Genomic DNA, 16,865 nt, shown 5'->3' with positions numbered 1-16,865 from the left:
TCCAGTCGACCTATGACGAAGATAGTCAGCAAAGGCATGGTGACTACGACATACTCAGGACGCTGGGATCACTCACATGGGCTATAGCAGCTCTTGGGTCGTGGGCGTTCCAGAGGGCCGCGGCGAGGCGCCTCTTATCGGAATCAGACACGTGAGCCCATCTGCGCTTCAGGATACGCAAAATGCTCGTCTTGAACGAAGCACCGGTGATCGCTCCGTCTGAGCGAAAATCCGTGGCAGCTTTTCCCCAATTGATCTACAAAGAGAACGTTAGCATGCGATCAAGATGACAATTAAAGGACGAGTCTTTGGTCTACCATTGTCATGATCGTGTTACGGGAGCCAGGGTTGATGTTGAAAAAGGTGGCAGCAAGACGCTGCTGGTTGGCATTGGTAAGGTTGCCGAAAGTCAAGTTTCCAACCATCTTGCGGGAGGAGAGCTGCCGAAGGTCGACAGGGAAATAGGTCGGGTGGCTTAAGACTCGGAAGATGTGAGGTACTAGATGTAAAGTGTTAGTAGAAAGGCGAAAGAGATATCCAATATGGTAGATCAGGCTAGAGTAGACAGCTTAGAATCGTTATCAGGGTCGGATAGGTAAAGCCTCTATGACCATTACAAGCGTCTACCTAAACTGAAGTGTTATCTCTACTTACGCGTCGAAAAGAGTCGAGTATGAGGTAGGTGCCCAAGGGTGGTTCCAAGGCGTCTGTAATAGTGACTAGGAGGGTAGGGAGGGTACACTCCAAGGTACGGCCTTCGTGTTGCAGATTAGAGAGTATCACTCTAAGGTTATACTCTCAAAGAGGAGGCGTCGAGGCGATATAAGGAATGGGTATAGTTGAGGATGTTTCTTAATTGGATGTCGGAAGTCGAGGTGCGTAGTGGACTGGAGACACTGCGTGGATATTGGAGAGTGGATGTCGGAGTTAAAAGGTATTGGTGAAGCTGCCGGGGTGTTATACCGGGCGGACGAGGAGGCTAGGCATGTGAGGCGCTAGGGGTAGTATGTGAGTCAGTAGTTCAAAGTGACGGGCTTAACGAAGACACGGGCGGAATAAGACAGATACGAACCGATACACGTGAACGTTGAGCAAGTGAAGCGCTGGCGAAGGGCGGCTAGCGAAGGTAGGCATGTGAAAGACCGAGTGGTGAAGCGGGCCTGAGGCTGGGTTGGGCTGCAAAGCGATGATCAAAGGTGAAGTGAAGTCGCATCAGCCCGCAGAAGCAAAGAGGCCCGTCTCTAGCCGGGCACAACGTTATCAAGTCGTCTCGAACAAGAGAAACTGAAAAGTTCGATATCAATCAGCGAGTACGATTGGGAGATAAGTATTTTGAAGATTGTTCTTTTTGTATTTCTCCTAGTAAACACCAAGATCTCCCCTCTACATGCGCCACGCCAATTTTCGATGCAAATGCAACCTCGACCGAAAGACAGCAAAAACATACACGCAGAACCAAAGAGGAAACGCGAAAACCCTTACATCTAATTCGAGTGGATCTTCTTCAGCCTCGAACCGCCCTCGTACAGCGCCCTGTCGACCGCCGCGGCGACCGTCAGGGTGCCGCCGACGATGGCGCAGACGCCGACGAGGAAGCCGGAGAAGGACTTTGAGCGCGCCTCGCGGTTGACGACCTTCATTGGGGAGATGTCCTGTGAGGGGGAAAGTCAGTATGGGATTCACATTTGTGGGAGATTAATGATGACATACGTATGAGAAGAAGACACCGGGAATGCCGCCTCTGGCGTGCAGTCGCTCGCTGTGGCCCTCCTTGCTGGCATCGCCGCCTGTCAGGCTACGCTTGTGGCTCGTCACACTGTACTGGTGGGTCTCAATGCTGTTTGCCTCGCCCTTGCCGTAGTCGCCCAGCTTGATCAGCTCGGAGGGAATGTCGAAGACGCTAGTCTTCTGCTCCCAGCCGAGCGGCAGGTAGGCGGTCGAGACCACCTTGACGAAGTACATGTAGTTGTAGGCCTTCTCTTCCGTCTTCTGCTCTGTGTCGTCGAGCGGGTTCAGGTGGTGGTTCGACCAGGCCATGCCCTTCTTGCCAATGCGCGTGACGACCTCGTCCGACAGCTGGGGCCCGAAGCGCAGGTGGTGCACCTTGTGCGTGAAGGTGTGCTCGATGCCGTCGCCGCCGGCGAAGTAGTTCTCCAGGTCGTGTACGTGCATGTTGCCGTTGCTGAAACTCTTGCCGGGAGCAAAGTGGAAATTTCCAACCACCTTGTTGACGCGGATGCCGCCCTCGATGCGGCATCCCTCCTTCCTCTGCGCGTCCAGGTGCTCGCTGTAGTGTTCCCGCTCGCACTGCTCGACGCCCTCGCCCCTACCGAAGGACCAGCTCACGCCGGCGTAAGCCTCCCTCACTTCGGCGCAAGTGTTACAGCAGCCCGCCTTGATCGCGTTTGACGGCGACGGCGCTCCGTAGCATTCACCGCAATAGTTCGGGTCCAGGTGCTGCGCCGCGTCGTCCTCGGAAAGCTGCAGAGCCTTGCTCTCGATCGCGCCGCCGCCCTCGCTCTCCGGCCGTAACCGCACCTTATTGACGCCGTGCATGACGCCGGTCTGGATCTCTCCCGAGACGTCCATGACGTCGAGTGTGAGCAGCTCGCAGGGTATGCGCGGGAAGGACACGTTCATGTGGATCTCCATTTTCTCGCCGCGGCCCTTGTCGACCATGAGCTCCGGGTGGACGACAATACGCCTGTAGTCGGCCCACTCGCCCCATGCCAGCCAAAGGATGAGGAGCAGCGAGGTGACGGTCACAATGCCGCCGGAGGTCGTTCGTACGCGCGCATCTTCGACGGTTTTGGTGAAAGCATCGAGCTTTGTGAAGCGCGATTTGGCGGGCATTGTTGATAAGGTGTTGGTCGAGCCGCGTCTCGAAGTCGGGGATCTACAGTATTGGAAGCCCGTAGGCGGCTGGAAAGGAATTGGTTAAGGGGATTGGTGAAGACAAAGAATGAAACGATCAGTCGGTAGGCATTGGTGTCATGGAAGGAGCGGTTTCTCCGACTTGGGCCGTTTTGTTTCGTATAAGGAGCGCGAAGGGGAGGAGTGGATTGTTCGCTGCTGCCACTTGGCTTCCGCTGTCTCGCGTCGCAGCTGGAGGGGGACCCTGAACCGAGGGCTGCTTCATCTTAGCCGCATCTTATTATAGCCTTTCTATGATAAAACTCTCCCTACGACCTCCTTGTGCTACTTGGTATTCCGTCAATAGGGGAGTCTACACACCGCTTCCTTAGAGCAGAAGCAGCAATTAATTGACCATTCCACTCGTTCCAATCGATCCATTGATCATTGCGGTTTACTCCCGATAACGCCGATTCATCCCACCGGGGCAATGTTTAGCCGAAAATCTGTCCATGTACGGTCCCAAGTAGCAATGGTAGAATCATTGTCGATGCTTTAGACTTCATCGGAATCCAAATGAGCACGTGAGACCAGTGCAAGTAGTGTCATTCGCAGGGAAAGAAAATCGTTCATCATGCTAGCCAGAACGCCTCGCTTAGCCAGCCACAGCCATAGCATCTCATGCTCTCCAAAGTACAGCTTTCAACCGAACCAACAGAAACCCGGAACTCCTCGCTCAGTGACAGTGTCATCCCACAAACTCCCTCCTCATGAACTCTGTTTCAAAGCGCCACAAGCACTACAAGTCCACCACCGATGCTCCATGTACGTCCCGCACTTCCCACAAGCCCACCCCAGACTCTCCCTCTCCCTCTCCCTCTCCCTCCTTCTCGACGAAGTCGAAGGAACCGAAGACGCAGGCGCCTCACTCCTCCTCGACGACCTAGCCGCCGAGCCCACGACACTACTGCTATACCTCCCCGAGCTCGCCACACTCGCGCGCGACCCCACCTCGCTCGGCTGATACGTCCGCGCGGGCTTGACGCTCTGCGGCCTCTCGATGCCGCAGGCGTCGCAGGCCAGGTAGCGCGTCGGGTTGATGCAGGTGCAGATTTCGCAGATCCACTGGTCTGGGTTGAAGGGCTCCGAGAGGTCGATGGCAGTGATGGGGGAGCTGAGAGTTGTTGCTTCCGAGCGGGCGGAGGAGCGCGAGGGAGGGGGCGCGACGGAGGACGCTTTGCGTTTGTGGGAGTGCGAGTTGGAGGAGTGTGTTGATTCTTGGTAGAGGGGCGAGACGGGACTGGCGTCTGCGAGGGAGTGCGTACGCGAGCTGCTGGCAGTAGAGCGGGAGGATTTATGCCTCGGGCTGATGGGGGAAACGAGGCTCGGTGGTGGGGCGGAAGAGACGGTTGAGGCGCGAGAGGTGCCGGTGGCGGAGCGTGCTGACCGCGAGGACGTGTAGGATGGGTTGACGGGTGAGATCAGGGATTCCGGAGGCAAGGCGCCAGATGCCATGGGGACTCGGGCTTCTCTGTCAGCGCGGACGCTTTCCTCCATAGCCCATTTCATCTGCTCCTCTTCGGTTGGTACGCGAGGGTGCTCAGTCGCAGGGTCGTACAATCCATGCTCTCTGCTCCAAGCAAGGCCGCCACCCGATGGTGCACTCGTGAACGTGCCGTTCAGCTTAGCTGCCTCCTCTTCCTCCATGAGCTCATAAAGCGCCTGCGTGATGGCCCTGTCGTTTGCATCGTCCTCCTCCGCCTTCGTCTTAAACGTCGTCGCTGCACTCGACTTCGCCAGAGACTCAGCATCGCTCCTAGTCGAAGCACAGCCCCTGTTGATCGTATTGCGCAGCAGCGCCTGGCCCGCAATCACCTCGCGCGCATCCTGACCCAGCATGATATCAGAGCCGCCCAAACGGCGCCCCGATCCCGAACTGAGCGTACTCGTCGCCCTGCGCTTCTCGGCACCCGCGCGCGCAAGCTTCCTCAAATCCCGCTCCGTCGGCGGCCGCCCGCCACCCAGGCGCTGGCCCTCGCCCATGAAGCCCTCGCCCGTGTAGCCCTTGCGGACGAGCGTCTCGTGCTCGTCCCTGAGCTCGTCCCACAGCGCGTGGAACCGGGCGTCGTGGTCGCCCCAGCGATTGTGCGAGAGCTCGTGCAGCATCGTGTCGACGACCTGCTCGAGCGGCAAGAAGAGGTCCGGGTTGTTGTGGTAGCGCAGGCGGATGCAGATCTTGTAGCCGCGGTTGATGTTCAGGCCCAAAAGGTTGCCCTCGGGCGGCAGGAACTCTGCTAGGATCTGGACGCGCCAGCCGCGTTTGCGCATGATGGGTTTCACCGCCGAGGCGACCTTGCGCAGCAGCGTGAGGGCGGCGTCGCCGCGCGGCAGGCCTTGCAGGTGCTCGTAGGTGTTGAAGAGCGGTTCGTGTTCTTTCAACTGTGTGGCATAGTTGCGTTGCACGCCGCTGGGCCCGCCGTCTTTGGCGGACCGGTTGCGTTCTGAGAATAATGGGGTTCCGCCGTACGGCGCCATGTTGAGCCCTGTCTGGTTATGGCGAGCCGCTGTTCTGTGGCGAGAACGAGACTATCCCACAGACTTAGTTAAATATGATCTCAGGAGCAGTCTTCCGTGATCGAGCAGTAGGTATTTCGGAAGGTGTGGCTTGGAACTTCCGCCCTCAAGCAGGGTGACGCAGCAGTGTCTCAAAGCGGCCGTTGTGAGGTGAGGTTAGATCGCGTGCCCTCATGTGGCGGCGACGACGACGCGTCTCCTGCGCGGGCTTAGAACGTCCGCCCCAGTGGACGTCGAAGCGTGCATATTCACTGCGAAGAGTACCGTTGCATGGGTTTTGTATATCGGTGAGGCAGAAGTCTTTGGACGTGCGCTTCCCTACTGGCCCGAATACGAGGGAGGCGGAGCAATCCGCGGACTTCACAATATATCTTACAATAGTACATTCGCGCAGCGAGTCGCCAGGCTTGGCGTTGGCATTCACCTAACAATGCAGTACGTACGCAGACATGCGTGGACACAGACTATCGAGTGCATTGTCAAAAGCTAGTGTGTGATAATGATATTCCATGGCACACCACACGCGCATGCGCGAGCAGGGGCAATGCCTCGTCCACATTGTCTATTATCGATATGCAAATGCACCAATCTCCCAATGATCAAAAATACGCCAGACGATGCAACCCAAGATCCCTCTTAATAATACTACACCGGCATTCCCTACCGCGACTCCCCGCCCTGATCCACATCCCTATACGCCTCCTTCCTATGCCCTCCAGCATCTTCATCATCACTATCTCTCTCGCTCTCACTGCCCAAGTCAAACGGCGTCTCCTCGTCGCTGCCCTCCGCAAAAGCATCATACAGCTCTCCGGCCCTCTTGTTCCTCCTGCTGCCTCCGACTTTGCCGTCCTCGTCCTCGATGTCGTCGTGCTCGACCATCTCGAAGCCGTACTCGTCGCGGCTCATCCAGCGCTGCCGCTTGCGCCGCATGTAGTACCACCAGCCGCCGATGCCGGCGAGGAAGGCGACGATGAGGACGGCGGAGCCGTAGATCCAGATTTGAGTGTGCTTGCTTGCGCCGAAGGTGGGGAATGGGTGCGGGAGGAAGTTGGGGCCCGAGGAAGCGCTGGGAGACGGACTGGCGGCGGAGTCCTCTTCAGATGGGACGTCTGTCGGGGAGGGCTCGGGGGTGGCAGTGGTTGACGTTTTGATGTTCACGGGTCGGTCGATATGGTCGGTGGGATTGCCTTCTGGCTGGCCAGTGACGGTGGGCACGGCGACAGACGTTGTGCCGACGTTCGCGTCTTCCCGATCGTGGTCGTCGTCGTCGTACTCGTTTGGAAGAGGGAGCAGCTCCTGCTTGTCGCCATCGATCGATTCGCCCCAAAGCTTGAGTCTCCAGTCTGTGAACGTTCCAGAATTGGAGTCGACTTTGGTGTCCTTGACAACGACCGTCCAGTCACCAACGCCGTCCTCGCCCCAGTGGGCCACGCTCATGAACTCCCAGTCAACGTAACCGCTGTGCGCGTTGTCTTTTCTACGATGAGTAGCAATGTGCGAGACCATGCCGCTAGGGCTGCGAAGCTCGACACTAAGATCGCCACGGCGCATGTGCTCCACATTCATGATGACTGTGACATGCTCGACGCGCTCGAAGTTGGCCTTCTTCAGCATTTCCTTCGTAACGGTGAACTTGCTGGCAAGTCCCTTGTCACCCTGCGGGATTTCGTGCCTGACGTGTTGCCACGGGGACCACAACCAGGCTTGCGGTTTGACGTTCTTCCAGGTCTTCGCCATCTCGACCATGGCGTAAGCGTCTGCCTTGCCGTAACCGTACTGGTGAGAGAACTCCTTGCCAAGTGCCTTGTTCAACTCCCAATCGCTCGGCTGGTCTACCTTGACTGCGGTCAGGGCGGTGATGTATTGGAAGTCACGCCAGTTCAATTTCGGGTTGGCCTCGAGCATGAGGGCGTAGATGCCAGCGACCAGGGGTCCGGCTGCGGAAGTACCACCGTGGTTAGTGTAGCACGCGTCCTTGCCGACATCAGTCGTGTGGATAGCGTCGCCTGAACCAGAAGAGTAGGTAACGACGAGCTGGGCGCTGCACTTCTCAGAGTAGTAAGGGTGCAGACCCTTCCGGTCGATTCCGCCAACACTGACTGAATAAATGCTGTTGGTGTAGCCGTCGAAATTGCAATCATCGTCATTTGCAGCACCGTTTCCGATGGCAAACACGTAAATGGAGCCCAGCCCATCGCGGCCCTTTTGTACGCCGTTGACCATAGCACGGCGAATGAGGATACCCGGCCTCTCCATCGCCTCTCCGTTGTCCGAAGGTCCCCAGGAACATGAATAAATGTGGTTGTCCTGGAAAGCGTAGTTCATAGCCACAGCTTCGTCCGCATCGCTAATGACCTTGGAGAGGATGCGCTCTCCGGCGACTTTAGAATCGTATGCCACGCCAACGCCGCAGACTCCATTTCGCACAGCAGACACTTCTCCAGCGCATCTCGTGCCGTGCTTGTCGTCGCTAAGTCTTGGCTTGGGGTCCTCCACAGCGTCATTAAAATCGTAACTGCCCTTTGCAAAATAGTTCTCCTTTAGATCGTCGCTATCCATGTCCAGTCCATCGTCGACAATGCTGATCGTCGCGTTCTTTCCTGTGATTCCCTGTGACCACACTCCGGTCACGTTGATGTCGTGCCCAGTCTGGACGTGGTTGTACAGATGCCACTGCTCCTGAAAAATTGGGTCGTTGATCTCCAGCTCGGCGGCCATGTCGAGCCCCTTTTGGACGCTCGAGTCGATGACCTTGGGCCGGTCGTTCTGTCGTCGCCAGTGATATTCCTCTCGTTCTAAAGGCGGCAAAGCGCTGCGCTTAACCAGGGGAAAGCGCTTGTGAAGCTCCTGCTTTTGCGACAGTAGCACGTTGTCCAGCACGTGCGGCTCGTCCCAGCCTACGTCTCGTTTTCGCCGGCGCCTCTTGAGATCTTTCAGCGCTGTTTGTATGTGGTCGTGACCGTGCGAGCGGCTCGTGCGAAAGACATGGTGGTCTGCGAGGTTGCCTAGAGGCCCGTCGTAATCCAGACCCAGGTGTGAGGCGAGGTTCTCAGGGAGAATGTCTGGCGACAAATGAACCGCGTAGTAGTCGTGTGCATCGTAGTCGCGCGCTGCGTATGCCGAGCGCAAGACTGCAGGCAGAAGCCATAGGGCGTTTGCCCACTTCATGACCGTGATGTGCTGGCCGCTCCTGAGAAACGGCCTCGGTGCTTAGAACTCGAAAGGGGGGGTTCGTTCAGTATGCGCCAGGCATATTAGTATTCAATGAGTAACACTCGTCGCAAGCGAAGTCGATTCGGACCAAGCGAGGTCAGATTGGCGTCAAGGATGTGGGAATGTCGCAACTGCGGCGAATCAGTGTTGTACTAGGTAGAACACATCGGTTCCAATCAATGGAACCCTGGACACGCTTGCCGACGCCCGCAAGCGGAGGGCAACCTGACTTGGCTTCCGGCGGCACGGGACGGGACGGACGGTAAGATCCGCTGGGGCAGAAGCACTTGGCCGAAACAAGGCGCGGAAGATCAGGCGCGCCAGGCGCGGAGGCAAGGCAGCAAGGCAGCAAGGCAGCAAGGCAGCAAGCATGTGACGCTGCTCGGCTGCTGTCCCGCCCGTCCAGGCCGCTGGTGCTTCTTCAGACCAGCTCCACGGCACCGCCCGCCCAAGCAGGTAGCGATGTATGTAAGCCCTGCGGTCCCTCGAGAGCTACCAAGCTACATGTGCATGGCGGACGGAGGGCGTCAGCTATAGTCGCTCTCGCTTGTCTTCTGTATAGCGCACGTGTCGCGCGACGTGCTGCCTCCACCACTTCCCGGCGCAGCCTTCGGCATCCCAGGCTAGCTGCGTCGGCCTACGTCGACGAGTCCAGGCGGTGGCTGGGCCAGCAGCTTTTCCACCTCCAACCCTGCACCGCGATGTCCCCTTCTGGTTTCCTTGCTCTCTGAAGCATCATACGAGACATTTGTCTCTCCCGTTTTGCCGCTCACCTCAAAGCGTTGCGCGCATTTCGTTGGAGCTGATCATGCCGAAAGCTTCTTGGATGTGATAGCTTTATTCCTGCATATTGCTACTGCTGCTATACCACGAAACGAACTTCGGTATAAGTTCTTTCTGCGCATAAGCAACACCTCTCGTTCGAGCTTTCGGCCCTGTATCGCTGCGCCGATCGCACACGCAAGCTCGATATGGAGGCTGACCGCCGCAAATCCGGGCTCTGGGAAGCCAATAACGACGGGCTCTATGAGCGACAAGCCTCCGGTCCGTTCCAATACTACCAACCACCACCGGCGCAAGCATCTGGTAATCGACGCTCGTTCTCCGAGCGCACCGGCGGCTCGCGCCATGCGCCCGCGCAAAACCATGGATCAGGTCTCACATCCCAGCCCTGGGTCTCACCGCCGTTGAAATACGAGACCCTACATCGAGGCGCGGAGCGCCATCCCGACCTGAACTCTGGATACTCGAGTCGCCCGAGCTACGACGACGCGAACAGCATGCCTCTTCCCCGTCCCGTCAAGCAGCGGCCTGTCCGCGTTGAAATCCCGGACGACGATGTTCCTGACAACATGCGATCGAAGCCTTGGTCGCCGGAGCCTGCCTCTGACGAACCACGGCAGAAACCCGCGCGACATACGAGCAATGCTTCCAAGCCAGTGCGCCGAGGATCCGTGCCAGAGAAGAGCCCTCTGCAAAAGCTAGAGTATCAGCTAGACGACATCAGCAAGGAGGAGAAGCGAGCGCGGATGAAAGAGGCCGAAGACAAAGCGCGACGAAGGGACCAGAGGAGGTCTGGGCTACCTGGAGAGGGAGACCTCTTGCGGTCAGGTACCATGAGGGGCGAAAAGGGCCGAGTCGTGTCTGATGGGTCGCGAAGGCCAAGTCAGAAGGATGCACGAGAGGTCATGGCCAGACATGCATCCGCTGGTGGTGCCCCGAACCCTGGAGCACAGAACGGCGCAGCCAAGATGAGGCAAGCCCAGACCGCGCTCCGGAGTGGTTCACCAGACCAGGAGGATCAATCTGTCGACGACTACGATCAACATGGCCGGGTCCCGGATACGCGCGCTTACGGCGGCGAGCAGCGAAGGGCTGCTCGGCAACGGAACGATTCTAGCTTCATTCCAAACGAACCAAAGTCGAAGCCGGAGCGCTCGCGAAGCGATAACTACAGCTACACCCGCGACGCTGCTATTACAGGCGCTGGCGCGACAGCTGCAATCACCGCAGCGGAACGAGGCAAAGCAGCTCATGACCGACGGAAGAATAACCCTCCAGTAGATTCAGCGGCACCGAGTAGAGGAACTTCACAGGACTACAGCGGCAACATCGGTAGAAGCAACAGCAATAAATTGCAAAAGCGCCAAACGCAACAACCAACCGAATGGCGAGGAAAGGGCGAGAACTACTTCAATGGGCCTCAAGACCAACCCCACGGCGCCGCCATCCAACATGGCGGGAAGCCAGTCTTGCAGGATGCGCGTGTAGGCGGCGGCGCGCGACAAGACAGAGAAGCTGCAGAAAGGCATCTCGGAGCGGATCCGGTCCCTCGCAATAGCGTCAGAACGGGTCCAAACAATCCAGTCCCATACAGCGTCCCACCTCAGACCGCCGCGGGACAACAAGCGAGAGAGCAGGTCGGGTTCAGCAAACCGGTTGACGACAAGCAGCACCACTTCAAGGATATGTTCCACCGTAATCACGAAGATTTACGTGCCTACACACCGAAAGGAAAGCCGCTCGAAGACTGGCGCGCCGCGAAAATTGGGAGGCTTAGCCTTACTGATCTTGACCTTGATGATGTGCAACCTTCGCCTCAACCCCAAGCTCAAAGTGAAGACAAGGACGCCACCTGGTGGGAGAAGAGCAATCGGAGGGCCAGTGCTACCGCCACCAGACCGCCCTCGATGCAATACGAAGGCCCGTACGAGGAGGAGGCGCAGAGCTTCCGCCCTGCTCTCTTCCTTAAGTGCGGCCCTCTGCTGAGATATACCGGCCTTCGTCAGGAGAGGAACAATGGCACTTTGGGATCGAAGGAGATTTGGCGTGGAAGCGTCATGATTGTGACTGAAGATGCTGCTTCAGAGTATCCGATTCCTCCAACCCTGCGCATGTTCGCACAGCCCATGGACCTTCATCAGCCAACTCAATCACTTGGCCAAGAGATCCCCCCGGAAGATGAAGATCCCTTGGCTGGCCAGGTCAAGGTATCGCGTACTGGACGCCCGCTATACGTCCGTCCGGCACATGACATTGAGCCCAACGCCGACCTCAGCCGAGAGGAGAACAACTATGGTCTATTCTCTGCCACTCGCACGCCTTTGCTTGGCCCTCAGTCTATCTCCGGCTCCGAAGACCGCCCTAGCACCAACCAGCGGGTTGCCTTCGAGGACAAATCCCGCATCAAGCGCCGTGACGGCGAGAAGTTGAACAAGTTCCGCGAGGTCATAGCCCACCGTCTGCACGCTGAGCGTGGCCTCACATTCTGGCGTTTCAACATCGAGGTTGAATTGGGACCTCGACAGACACGCATTGCCTACCGTATCAACAGAGGCCCTGCCACTGGCTTCTGGGTCCCTGCCAGCGGCGAGACGATGAACATCATGTTCCACTCTTGCAACGGCTTCTCCCTCTCCGTGGAGCCCGACAACTTCTCCGGCCCCGATCCATTGTGGCGCGACGTGCTGAATCGCCACCAACGCCGGCCGTTCCATGTCATGCTTGGAGGAGGCGACCAGATCTACAACGACGCCGCCATGCGCGACACAGTCCTGTTCAAAGAGTGGCTGCAGATCAAGAACCCAGAGCGCAAGTACAGCGTCGATTTCAGCGAGGAGATGCAGGAGGAGCTCGAAGCGTTCTATCTCGAGCGCTATGCGATGTGGTTCTCCCAGGGCTTGTTCGGCATGGCGAACAGCCAGATTCCCATGGTGAACATCTGGGATGACCACGATATCATTGATGGCTTCGGCTCGTATCCCCATCACTTCATGAGTAACCGTGTTTTCACTGGCTTGGGCGCAGTCGCCTTCAAGTACTACATGCTGTTCCAGCATCAATCTCTGGTGGAAGAAACCACGAAGGAAGAGCCTAGCTGGCTGCTTGGTGCTGGGCCTGGCCCCTACATCAACGAACGGAGCAGGAGCGTGTTCATGCGCCTTGGCCGCAAGGTCGCCTTCTTGGGCCTGGATTGCAGAACCGAGAGGATGCGTGACGAAATTCTGAGCCAGGAAAGCTACGATGTCATCTTTGACCGGTGCCGAGATGAGATTAAGCAGGGCGAAACGAAGCATCTGGTCGTCATGCTGGGTGTGCCCATCGCTTATCCTCGTTTGAACTTCCTGGAAAACCTTCTCACAAGCAGAGTCATGGACCCGGTCAAGGCGATTGGACGCACTGGTGCTCTCGGCGGCTTCATTAACAAGTTTGACGGTGGCGTTGAGATCTTGGATGACCTTGATGATCACTGGACCGCGAAGCATCACAAGGCCGAGCGCAACTGGTTCATCCAAGAGCTTCAAGAACTTGCTGCTGAGAAGAGCGTCCGTGTCACCATTCTGGGTGGCGATGTGCACTTGGGCGCTGTCGGGCAGTTCTACAGCAACAAGAACCTTGGTATCCCGAAGGATCAGGACCATCGTTACATGCCCAACGTGGTGAGCTCGGCCATCGTAAACACGCCGCCTCCGGTCATGATGGCAGATGTCCTTAACAAGCGCAACAAGATCCACCACCTGGATCCGGACACCGACGAGGATATGATCCCCATGTTCGAGCGCGATGTGGATGGTAGCAAGAGGAACAACACGCACCTTCTGCCGCGCCGCAACTTCTGTGTCATCCGGGAATATCAGCCTGGCCACACTCCGAACCCCACGCCCAAGCCCTCTCAAGACTTTGGCGAACGGTTCGAAGAGGGCCGAGGAAGAAGCGCTCAGTACCCTCCCAGCAGCATGAAGCGCACCATGTCTCTCAGCGGTGCGCCGGGTAGACTTGTCCGCCGTCTTTCCGGTTCATCGCGGAATAAGAATCCGCCGTTGTCCCTCGGTCAAAGCACGGGCAACATGCGCCGCGCAAGCTCTCAAGAGGGTTCTTTGAACGGTCCTGACTTCCTGCAAAGAAGCAGCAGTATGGGCGCCACTATTGATCCCAACGACCCTACCTTCGACCCTCGCAGCCAGTTCAAACGTCGACCGACCAACCTCAGCGTCAAGGAGGCCAGATTGGCTGCTGCCAAGGGCGGTCTAGAAGGTAGTACGGAAGGCATGGATCCGTCTGCCATCGACCTCGAAGGCGGCCTCGACGTTACGCTGTGCATGGAAATTGACCAGAACGACCCAGCGGGCAAGACAGAGCCATATCGCCTGCTCGTCCCCGCCCTCTGGTACCAAGGCCCCGGTGATCCGAACACCGCTCCTTTCCGCAAACCGACCATCATGGACCGTCTCCGTGGCCGACCCTCCGTAAGCCAAGAGCAGGGCGGCATGCAGCAGCCCAACGACCGCGACCGCTCCTGGTCTCGCTCGCCAGAACGCGACAGCTTCTCGCCCGGCCGCCGCGTAACCTCCATGGACGCCGCGCCGCCTCATGCCCAAACCGGCGAACTCGCCGACCTCCAAACCACCGCCACCGGCATGGGCACAGACAGACGTGCCTCGCAACCCCAAGCCCGCTCAGACAACCTCCGCGACCCCCGCGTCCAACCCACCGACCTCTACAAGCAAGCCCTCGACGGCGGCCCCCCTCCCATCGGCAACGACGCCTCCGCGCCGCCCGGCCCCAGAAAGCTCCAGCGCAACAACTCCATGCCCGCCTCCGGCTATCGCCGCCCGAGCTTCAGCGGCGGCCGCCTGGGCAGCTTGTTCGGGCGGGGCAAGCGCAAGGAGAAGGAGAACGAAAACTACCGCGACGAGTACTTCAACCACAACACGCCGCCGCCCGCGGCGGGGGCGAAGACGGACCGCACGTCCACGGACTACTACGACGACGAGTCCGTGCCGTTCTCGGACGAGGAGGGGTACGATGAGCGTCCCCTGCCGCTGCCGCAGCCGCAGCCGCGGATCGTCGTCAATGGGCAGGACGCGGCTGCGATTCCGGCGCGCAGGCCGAGCAAGGCGGAGAGGACGCTGGGTTTGGAGCCGGGCGAGGAGCAGAGGCGGAGGTTGAGTTTGCAGGGAGGGAGGAGCACGGAGTTCGAGGGCAAGTGGGAGGGGCCCGGGTACGATGAGGCGGATTACATGTATGATGATAATGTGCCGAGGAGGAAGGGGTGGAAGGGGATTTTGGCGAGGGGGTGAAGGGTTGGTTTGATGATTTGATGAATGTTAAGATTGGGTATTAAGGGAAGGGCTGGGTTTTAGCGGTGTTACTTGGTTATGTATAGCCTGTGAATGTTAATTGACCACGAATACTGTATTTGGCTATCCCCGCCCTCATCTCAAGGTACGCTCAAGAAGGACAGATTGATGAGGCAAAGTGGATAGGGAGGGACAGTCAAGATGCACGCAACGTCGCCTTTCATTTTCGTATAAACGTAGCATCATAATACCACAAGATGTCATCTACAGCTCGTCCCTCTTCCTCCTCCCCCCCTTCGCATCCTCCACATCCGCCTCGAACTGCTTCTTCTTCGGATTCGGAGGCTCATCGCCGCGTTCCTGCAATATCGTGCCGTCACCTCTTCTCTCAGCCATCTTGCCGATCTCTTCGCTCATTTCACCCCTCAGCTCGCCGTTCTTGCCAACTTTCGCTCCTGCGCCGCCGGCGCCGGAACGCACCCCTCCCAAACGCGAGATCTCGTCGCCCATGCCTTCTATAGTCTGAGCTTTGCCGGCTGCGCTCGGCTGGACGATGAGGGGAGGGCGAGAGGTTGTCGTAGCTTGGAGATTGGCGGGCGTGTAAGGCTCAGTCGTGATGACGCCAATGAGGCTGAGGAAGAAAAAGAGGGGTCTAGGGACCGTCCAGTTCACCACAAAGGCGAAAACGTTGTACAGGAAAATGGGCAGCTTGAAGAACGGCCCGAAGAGGATCCGGCGGAAGATCAGCCACGCGAGCGTCGCGACCAGGATGTAAAACGCGGTCTCCAAGTACCACGTGTCGCTCTTCTGGCTGCGCAGCAGCGTCCCCAGTAGTTCCCTGCTCTTGCTGAGGACGGTGTCGAGGTCTGAGTATTTGTCTCCAAGCTCTTTCAGCGCGGCGGTGCTCTCGTCGAAGGTTTCTTGGGCGAAGCGCGAGCGGGAGAGCTCGGTTGAGAGGAGGTCGGTGGTGCGGCGGAGAGCGGATGTGACGTCTGATGACTGCGCGACGAGGAGCTCGTCTTTGGTTAGGTGTTTCTGCTGCTGGCGCTTTTGTAGTGACGAGCGTCCGGCGAAGAGGTCGGCTGTGCTGCCGTTGAGGGATGTGGTGGTCGGGGTGGAGGGGTCGGAGGCTTGTTGTAGGCTGGCAAATACCAGTTCGCGCTCTTTTATCTTCGAATGGTCGGCGGCGCGTTTGGCAGACAATTGTGCGCGGCGGAAAGCGCTTCGTGCGCTGTTGAGGTCTTCTCCTAAGCGTACAACCTGGGCAGCCAGGCGTTCGCGTTCTTGGCCTTTGGTGCTATTCTGCCGTACACTACTGCTGCGTAGGCGGCCGGTAGGCGGGGCTTTGGCAGAGGGCGCGGAGTCTTCGATATCGCCGCGCAAGATCTCGAGGTCTTCTTCGAGCTGTTTGAGGCCTTCGTGGATGTCCTGCGCTAGCTCTACACGTACACTGTTGCCTTCGTCGTCGAGCGGTTCGGCGCCAGGAGGGAATGTGAGTCTGGCGAGGCGGGTTATGAGGGAATTTGTCTGCTTCAATGAGTCTGTTACGCTTGCCAGCGAGGCGGCAAGGTGTGTCGTGGAAGTCATGGCATTCTTTGTTTGCGTGTGGTCGGAGGGAAAGTTGGGGTTGGAAGCCACGATGTCATACCGTAGAGGGTCTACGTTAGCGGAAACGGCAAAAGCTACGAATAGTGAAGTGAAAGCTGGCCTGTGCCGGACAAAGAATGGCCCAATAAGATAGAAATCGCGATACATTCATTTGTGGATTATAAGTCTAGTTTCTATTTGGAGGTGCGACCCAACTGTACGGTCTCGTGCGCCATCTCCTCCGCCCCATGGCCGCAGCTTCATCACCTCTTCATCTCGTATCCAATTGCGTGGTACTTTGGAGCCATATACCTGTGTAATGCCACCTTCAATGTTGATCGTAGTTTCTTCCGTCATCTACAAGGTATGCTCTGGCAGAAATTGTCGTGACCGTTGCCATCATCCGCTATGATTCCGCTTATCTTTTGACATGCCGGCATATATAGTCCGCCTGCGCCGTCTTTAATGTCGAGGGCGGTCTACTTCCGAGAAATTGACTAGACGTTGGTATCTCAGCGAGCCGTAAGGCGCGGTCAAATCCTCAGCTAGGTCTTT

The 16,865-nt window shown here is 57.8% G+C and overlaps 5 protein-coding genes across 5 annotated transcripts; 1 reads left to right on the top strand and 4 right to left on the bottom strand.

Annotated features, from left to right (window-relative positions):
- Positions 1-1,328: 1,328 nt before the first annotated feature.
- WHR41_01176 (uncharacterized protein) lies at positions 1,329-3,050 on the bottom strand. Its single transcript, XM_069369782.1, has 2 exons — positions 1,711-3,050; positions 1,329-1,652 (listed from the first exon to the last, which is right to left on the bottom strand). The coding sequence occupies exons 1-2, from the start codon at positions 2,851-2,853 to the stop codon at positions 1,485-1,487; spliced, it is 1,311 nt and encodes a 436-aa protein (XP_069233337.1). The 5' UTR covers positions 2,854-3,050; the 3' UTR covers positions 1,329-1,484.
- Positions 3,051-3,621: 571 nt separating this feature from the next.
- WHR41_01175 (uncharacterized protein) lies at positions 3,622-5,388 on the bottom strand (the record flags this gene model as incomplete). Its single annotated transcript, XM_069369781.1, has 1 exon — positions 3,622-5,388. One exon carries the CDS (start codon positions 5,386-5,388, stop codon positions 3,622-3,624), a length of 1,767 nt encoding a protein of 588 aa, XP_069233334.1.
- Positions 5,389-6,087: 699 nt separating this feature from the next.
- Positions 6,088-8,598, bottom strand: WHR41_01174 (uncharacterized protein; the record flags this gene model as incomplete). Its single annotated transcript, XM_069369780.1, has 1 exon — positions 6,088-8,598. The coding sequence occupies one exon, from the start codon at positions 8,596-8,598 to the stop codon at positions 6,088-6,090; it is 2,511 nt and encodes an 836-aa protein (XP_069233335.1).
- Positions 8,599-9,614: 1,016 nt separating this feature from the next.
- WHR41_01173 (uncharacterized protein) lies at positions 9,615-14,723 on the top strand (the record flags this gene model as incomplete). The annotated part of the gene is made up of 1 exon (XM_069369779.1): positions 9,615-14,723. The coding sequence occupies one exon, from the start codon at positions 9,615-9,617 to the stop codon at positions 14,721-14,723; it is 5,109 nt and encodes a 1,702-aa protein (XP_069233332.1).
- Positions 14,724-14,987: 264 nt separating this feature from the next.
- WHR41_01172 (uncharacterized protein) lies at positions 14,988-16,310 on the bottom strand (the record flags this gene model as incomplete). The annotated part of the gene is made up of 1 exon (XM_069369778.1): positions 14,988-16,310. The coding sequence occupies one exon, from the start codon at positions 16,308-16,310 to the stop codon at positions 14,988-14,990; it is 1,323 nt and encodes a 440-aa protein (XP_069233333.1).
- Between the last annotated feature and the right edge of the window lie 555 nt (positions 16,311-16,865).

Source organism: Cladosporium halotolerans, assembly GCF_011745625.1.
Source record: "Cladosporium halotolerans strain TM138-S3 chromosome Unknown Sca3, whole genome shotgun sequence".
Lineage (NCBI taxonomy): Eukaryota > Fungi > Ascomycota > Dothideomycetes > Cladosporiales > Cladosporiaceae > Cladosporium > Cladosporium halotolerans.
Note: the sequence above shows the minus strand (reverse complement) of the source record. Positions and strands in the feature narration are given on the sequence as shown.